General features: G+C 31.3%; 2 protein-coding genes across 5 annotated transcripts in view; both read right to left on the minus strand.

The window, feature by feature from the left end:
* LOC107495132 (casein kinase 1-like protein 4) overlaps positions 1-377 on the minus strand; it is a 6077-nt gene extending 5700 nt beyond the window's left edge. The window contains exons 1-2 of the mRNA XM_052263127.1: positions 363-377; positions 199-202 (exon numbers count right to left, since the gene is read on the minus strand). Of these exons, the coding sequence (XP_052119087.1) occupies positions 199-202; positions 363-377 (19 nt within the window). The remainder of the gene's footprint in view (positions 1-198; positions 203-362) is intronic.
* Positions 378-1525: 1148 nt separating this feature from the next.
* On the minus strand, positions 1526-6725 carry LOC107495180 (uncharacterized). 4 transcript variants are annotated; one of them, XM_052262554.1, is made up of 12 exons: positions 6610-6716; positions 6240-6338; positions 4955-5162; positions 4804-4848; positions 4089-4145; positions 3768-3837; positions 3424-3465; positions 3191-3264; positions 2577-2647; positions 2401-2486; positions 2153-2262; positions 1526-1850 (listed from the first exon to the last, which is right to left on the minus strand). In XM_052262554.1, the coding sequence occupies exons 3-12, from the start codon at positions 5114-5116 to the stop codon at positions 1788-1790; spliced, it is 780 nt and encodes a 259-aa protein (XP_052118514.1). In that variant the 5' UTR covers positions 5117-5162; positions 6240-6338; positions 6610-6716; the 3' UTR covers positions 1526-1787. The 4 variants fall into 4 exon arrangements, with proteins under 4 accessions (XP_052118514.1, XP_052118516.1, XP_052118515.1 ...); XM_052262556.1 differs by having other exon boundaries at positions 4955-5166; XM_052262555.1 differs by lacking the exon at positions 6240-6338 and having other exon boundaries at positions 6610-6725.
* Positions 6726-7027: the final 302 nt, after the last annotated feature.

Raw genomic sequence — 7027 nt, forward strand, 5'->3', positions numbered from 1 at the left:
GCATGCAATTGAAGAATTAAATATGTTAAAGAATGAAAGAAAATAAGAAATAGACGATTTTTTCAACAAAACATACCCTGGCCAAGGCTCAAAAATTATCTCCAAAAGAATTAAAAATTGCTATGAAAACTAGCTTGAACAAGTTCTGCTCCTCAGTATATTTGTTATTGTCTTTATCTACATTTATTTAATTTGTACCTGCCTTTTTAATTTATGTAAGTTTAACGATTGAATGGAATCAATTTTAAATTATTTGATTGATGCTAATTGAAAATTTTGATTTTTTTTTTTGTGACTGAAAAAACCTATTGTGAAAGAACACAGTTTGCAACATTTAAAAGCTGATAATGAACCTTTTATACGTTTCCGGCAGCCATTTCCTAAAAAAGAATGAATATATTGCTTATCTGAGGAGATATAATAATATTCAAATAATGTGACAAATGATCGGGAAATTTTTCCATCTATTTTGTCAATTTTATTTTATTTTATTTTCTGGCCCCTGATATCATGTTCTACATTGATCTGTGTTCTTTTTTTTTTTTGTCAACAACTCAACATTCTCTTTTTCTGCCATTAGCCACTTAATGGAGCATTGTGTGTTATACTTAAGGTTTGTTTTTAGTTTTAATTGGACTAAACGAATTATAATTAGAAAAATAATAACACAAAATTATCTTATTTAACTTAATATTTATAATTATATATATAACATTTATAATTATATATTTATTATATATAAAATTATTTATTTATTTTAACAATAATTAAAAAATACAAAATAAAAAAATACATTGAAGAAAAAAGTTATAACTTTCTCTGGCTTCCAACTATGTCCTCAAACATTATACTTATTTTTTTTCATCAATTGATCCAAGCAAATATGCAATTGCTCTATGTATCTTAGTAGAAAATTATTGTCATAGCCACTAATCCTCCCATCTCTTTTTGGGTTATACTCAAATTAGGGTTTATGTAATAGACAAAAAGAGAACGAATAGATTTTTATAAACATATTTAGTCAGTATTCAATTAAACATACTAGATATTATGTATGTTGTTTAAAATTCAATTAACATTGAAGTGACATAAGGACAAACATAATAATATGTAATTTTTAAATTACTAATTTAATTGATAAAATTTTTTAAAAATAAATTCAAAAAAAGACTCATTTTTTAGAGACTAATTTGATCATTATCCCAACAAATATCAATAAGACACAAAATAGAGCACATAGCAACCAGTGGCAAGATAGTAATTGGTAGAGCCAAGGCAAACTGTTGGAGAATAGAAGGTGCAGCCACATCAACAGAGGTGCCGGAGATTGACTACCTTATGACATTGTGTATTTTATACTAGTAGTTGATTTTAATAACTAATCTTAGTGTACACATTATTAATTTGTGCCGCATTGAATTTGAAATGCTTGAGTAGTAAGTGATATCAGACAATTCTATAAAAAAGCCATTTTAACATTCTAAAATCAACAAATCCCAATGACTGGGATATTTGGATTTGAACCTTAATTAAAAGGTCAAATTACAAAGCCTAAAAAATTGGCATTCAATGTAGCCTTAGGTTGTGTTTGGTTAGTGTCCTAATACAAAATATATAAATATCTTATAACGCAAATATCTTCTATTGCATTGAGACGAAGACAGATAGATCTGTGATACTAGAATTCACTGTCTCAATGTGCATCTCAAAAAGATACTAATGTCTTAAAATTTTAGTTGTCTATCTCAACCTTCCCTTCATTCCAAACGCAGCCTTAGTGCAGTTGCCTATTTACCATTTACATAATCGAGAAGGTGCCGATCAAGCTCGAAATGCCGAGAAAGAAAGCCCTGTATATGATAACCCATATGGTATGATCAAATTCTTTAGTAATGATAATCAATGATCACAGGGCATTAGGAACTACCAAAATGACTCTCATTCTACCCAAAATCAAAGGATGAATATTCAAATACTCACTCACCAAGTGATATGACATAATGAAATTAAGGAAAAAAGTTTTAAAGTAAAAGGATAGATGGATCAGTTGACCTTTATCTTACAATTACATTATGTTCTAGTGATTATTCAAAATAGCAATTCAAGTCTCACAAAATCTGAGTATAAGTGTGTGTGAGAGAGAGAAATATACCTTAGTAATTGTAGGGTTAAAGAATGTTGCTTCAAAATCCAACTCTGGAAAGCGTGCAACTTCAGCAGCATTCTCAAATAAGATATACGTCGGTAGCTGGCCCATGAATCCTGACAATCAGAAGACTTCATAAAATGCCATATTTCTGATAAAATAACTGAAGATCGATCCGATAACAGTAAGCAGAACGCAATTTGATGTTTAAATTGAGAGAGAAAAAATAGATGTCATATATCAATATTATTTACCACCAAGAGATATTCCAAATTTTTCAGCAGCATTTGGAAAGAGTCCGAGATCAACTATCCCAAATGATAAATTTTTGTTTGAATATCTGTCAGAGAGAGTGTGAAGGCATAAAAACAGCTCATATCAGGCCAGTCTACACAGTGTCGATTTAAGTCAAAAGGCAATAGAAGCATACGTAATTGAGAGCTCAGGAAAATGCCGACTTGAGCGAATGCAAGAAGATGAATATGAAGCACAAAATTCTACCTGCCAGTTCATGGAAGTAAGAAATGGATAATTTTTGGGACAATGAAAGAGATTCTAAAATATAAGAATGGCATGGAAACATTCCTAACAGTTCTGATGTAATCCTTTCAAGTTTCAACAACAGTGGGTGGTGTTTCACGCATTAAGAATTTAAACATAAACAACTAGTAAATGACAAGGTACAAAAACATAATTCCTTCACTCACATAATTTATTTAACACCACAACAATGTGATAAAGAGGAGAATTTTTTTCTTAATGGTATTAGATTGTATAATCATAGTTCTTTTTCCCCAACAAGCTTCCTAAGTTTGTTCAAGATTGCCATCAATGTCATCTATACCAAGAACAAAGTTAGCACATGTTTGGAAGTAAATTGTTAAGGGAGAAATTTTTTTGCTTTATGTACATATGGTTATCATTCCCAAACAAGCTTTATTTGTATACATGAGGTTATCATCAATGTGCATATAACTAACCCGTCACAGATCTTTAACAGTTAAGAGTTTCATAAAGAATTTTCATTCAATTGGCGGTACTTACTAGCCATAATCTTGATGTGCTCCCCTCTGTCAACAGGCCTTCTAACTGCAACGGTGTTAGCTTGGTAGAGGCACCTGGATGAATCAATTATAGAGAAACAGAATAACATTAGCCACTACATTAAACGAGAACGATTTCTTGTATATATTTGATACTTTCATCTACTATGAAGTTTGTAAAATAATGAAAGGTAAAACATATAAGGAAAATCACCCAACCCCTTTTAACAGTACCTAGTCCTTCAGATGGAGGTTGCTGTGTTAGCATATGTATCACTGCAATACAACATGGTAGTGTGAATCACAAAATCGATAATTAACTTTCAATAATCATCCAACGAACTACTTGGACTTATAATCAATTTTAAACAGATGAAAACTGTATTATTGGTTAATATATTTGAAGGGAAAGTATATAAGTTGTTGCATTCTACAAAAAGAAAAGGGAAAATAAGCAGCTGCCATACTTGAGCTTACTTGAATTCCAGGAAGAAATGTGGAGTGAACAAAATTTCAATTACAAGGCCAGAAGTATATACTTTACTTAAAAAGCTCAGCGTAACACGAAAACTACCCACCTAGAAATACAAGAATATACCAAAGAGCTATGCAGCGATCCAGTGTAAAGGCAAGGGCAAAAAGACAAATCTGGAAAATGAAAATGATAGAAGCTGAGAAGTAGAAAAGATGAAGCCACAAATATTGTGCAGCAAACAATATGCATGGTCTACAGTACAATAAGCACCTTAATTGCTGACAAATATTATATCATGACCTATCTAAAAGTCAAATAGATCCTCCACCCCCTAAAAATAATAAAATAAAATAAATGGGAAGTGAAATGATTGGATCAAAGAAGAAAGGTAAAAAGCTTTTGCAAATGCATCAATCCTCATCACCTTGGCAAGAAAAAGAATATCAGCTATAAATGCTTCCCATGTTTCTTCTCTCACTGCCTGCAACGGGATAAAGAGATATACTTGAATATACACAAGTCAAATGTCATACCAGTGGTATGTGAGACACCAGTTGATGTACCATATCCGTTCAAATAAAAAAATTACATTGCCCCTCAGAAACAAAGCCAATTTAGAGAGTTACTTAAAAAGGTAATAGAAAGTGAGATCGTGATCTTGTAAATAGCAGCATTAAGTTTTTTACTTTCCTATAAAAACAGGAAATTTTTCACTTATGGCATTCTCAAGGGTTAGAACAGCTGGTAATCTTAGTACCAACAAATCACATACTTGTTTGATGAGCCTTTTAATGGTTTGCATTTTGCGCATAAATTTAGATGTTAATGGAGTCATTTACACCTTTTCAAACTATTTGGTACAATTGCACAAGACAGTTGATGTTTAGATCCTGCAATTCACAATCTGATGTTTTTCTGCGAAGAATTCATACCAAAGCAATTTGTTTCCTTCAATAATTGTTTCATTTGGATCATTCTAGTTCTTTCATCTTGTAAACTTAGGTAGCTCTGGATATTGATGTTGAATGAATCATAGCATTCAATTTATGTTCGAGTAATATGACAAATTGACAATATACTTTCGATGCAATAATTTTGAAAATAGATAACAAATTCTATCTGATTTCAGTAGCAGGTACCTTCAAGGCAACCAGCACGGCAAACACTAACACTGTTAATATTTCCTGCAAGTAAATGTGAGAGATGCAAGAATTAAGCAATTTGTAAAGAACCAAACGAGAGAGAGAGAGAGAAACAGAGAGAGAGAGAGAGAGAGAGAGAGAGAGATACGCGACGAAGAAGACTTAGGGTGAGCTGAGGTGTTAACACTTGAACAGCAGAGCTACGAACAACCAAATAGGAGAAGAAACATAAGAAATGAAACAGGTAGTACGGTTCTGAAGCCATCTTATTCAGCCACTGTTCCATATTACCACTGCTTTCCTTTCCCATCTAAGCTTGAGTACGGATCAACCTTACTATGTTCCTTTTTGTACTTCTGACTACGCAATAAACTCTTAGAGCAAAGTGATTATGCAACTTTGGTTGAAACCAACAATTCGAAAGAGTATTCATCAAACACATGAAGCATTATTTCTGCAAAGGAGGAATCATATTCTTTCTACTTATGTTAATATAATGGGGGGTGGGGGATATTGTTACGAGCAAAGTCTACTCAGTATATAAAATGAGATTTTGTTGTCACTGCATACTATTAAAAGTAGAGGCGGTAGATCCATTAGCCATTCAAGTTGTGAATTGTGATTATGGACTGTGCTAAAAAAAGCACATCAAGTTGATGGTTCACGGGTCACAACTATAAATAGCTCCTGCACAACTATAGTCTATAAAAAGCTCAATCCACTTACCAATTAGAAATCATAATATGTTTGACTACCCGAAACTCCTATATGAACTAGCACAACAACATAACATAACTAGATCGAGGTATATTAGCTTTGGAAATAACCAATCAGGGATAAACAATATAGTTCTTGCCGAGACAGTATAAATAGATCAACCGAGGTAACCAATCAAGGTTCAGTAATTACAAAACTGAACTCTTTAGCTCAAGACAGTACCAATGATTTGCCGGGAGATACAAAATGAACACAGGAAGCACACACATTTCCCCATTACAAAGTTCATCCATTTCTTATAATGCCCCCCAAATCAAATACACTGTCAAAAGTTATCCTCTTAAACAAACTAAAATTTTCATTTATGACAACATCTATATAAAAAGAGGAACTTTAGCATGAAAATTGAATTAGTTAGTTAACACAGAAACCATCTTTGTTTGGCCAAATAACATGAACACCTTGAAAGAAGAACTCCCCAAGATACCGAAGATCAGAACACGGACATTAAAGAAAGAAAAATAGATTTGGATCAGCTTATGTGAATACAGTCATTTCTCTGCATCCCATATAACAACCTTTAAAAAATAATAATAAAATAAACAAAAAAAACCCAAGATTTTACATCGAAACTACAGAAAACAATGAGCGAACAAAAAGAAAGAGACATTTCATTTCAATTTTTTTAAATAATAATTGAAAAAAAAAAGCATTACCCTAGTAAAAACCTGCAAAAAACTTTCCCAAGATTCCTGTACTACATTTCTTGAATCTACAGCTTCACTAAAATATGCTGTTGCTTTTCATCTATTAAACTGCAACGAGATTTAATCATAGGAGTATATGAAAAGCTTCAGAACTAATTAATATCAAAGTCATTATTAGAACATCGCTGAAACTATCAACCATGGCGATTCAATAGCAATGAAACACAGAATTCAAACATCGATGCAGAAAACAAAATGAGAAAAGTGGAGAAAGGAGTTCATGCGCAACCAAATCACTCAAGAGTTCCAAACCTAGCATCAGATAAATGTAATTGCATCAATAAAATCAAATCAGGAAAGAAGCGTTAATGAAGCTAACCAGAATCTGGTGATTAAACAGTTGAGGAGTTTCGTTCCCTCTTTTTACCCGTGATTTGATTTCTCTTTATGTCTCTAAAATTAAAATCAATCGAGTCATGAACCGAGCATATGCCACAAATTTGAACTCATTTAATTGTTTTTTTATATATAACATGCTGAGAGATTAAATTATCTAAAAATGTAAATAATAAAAAATTAATTTAATTATTTATTTTAATAAAAAAAAACTAATTTGTAAAATTTTTAGAGGATAGAGATTTATTTGTCAATTTTTTTTGTTAAGAATTAATTTATCTAATATAAAGTTATTAGAAAAAAATTTAAAAAGTTACTCATAAACTAAGAATAATATTAAAATTATAATAACATAAAATTATTTTATTTAAATTAACATCTATAATTTTATATATATATAT

The sequence above is a fragment of the Arachis duranensis genome, chromosome 6, assembly GCF_000817695.3.
Source record: "Arachis duranensis cultivar V14167 chromosome 6, aradu.V14167.gnm2.J7QH, whole genome shotgun sequence".
NCBI classification, from domain to species: Eukaryota; Viridiplantae; Streptophyta; class Magnoliopsida; order Fabales; family Fabaceae; genus Arachis; species Arachis duranensis.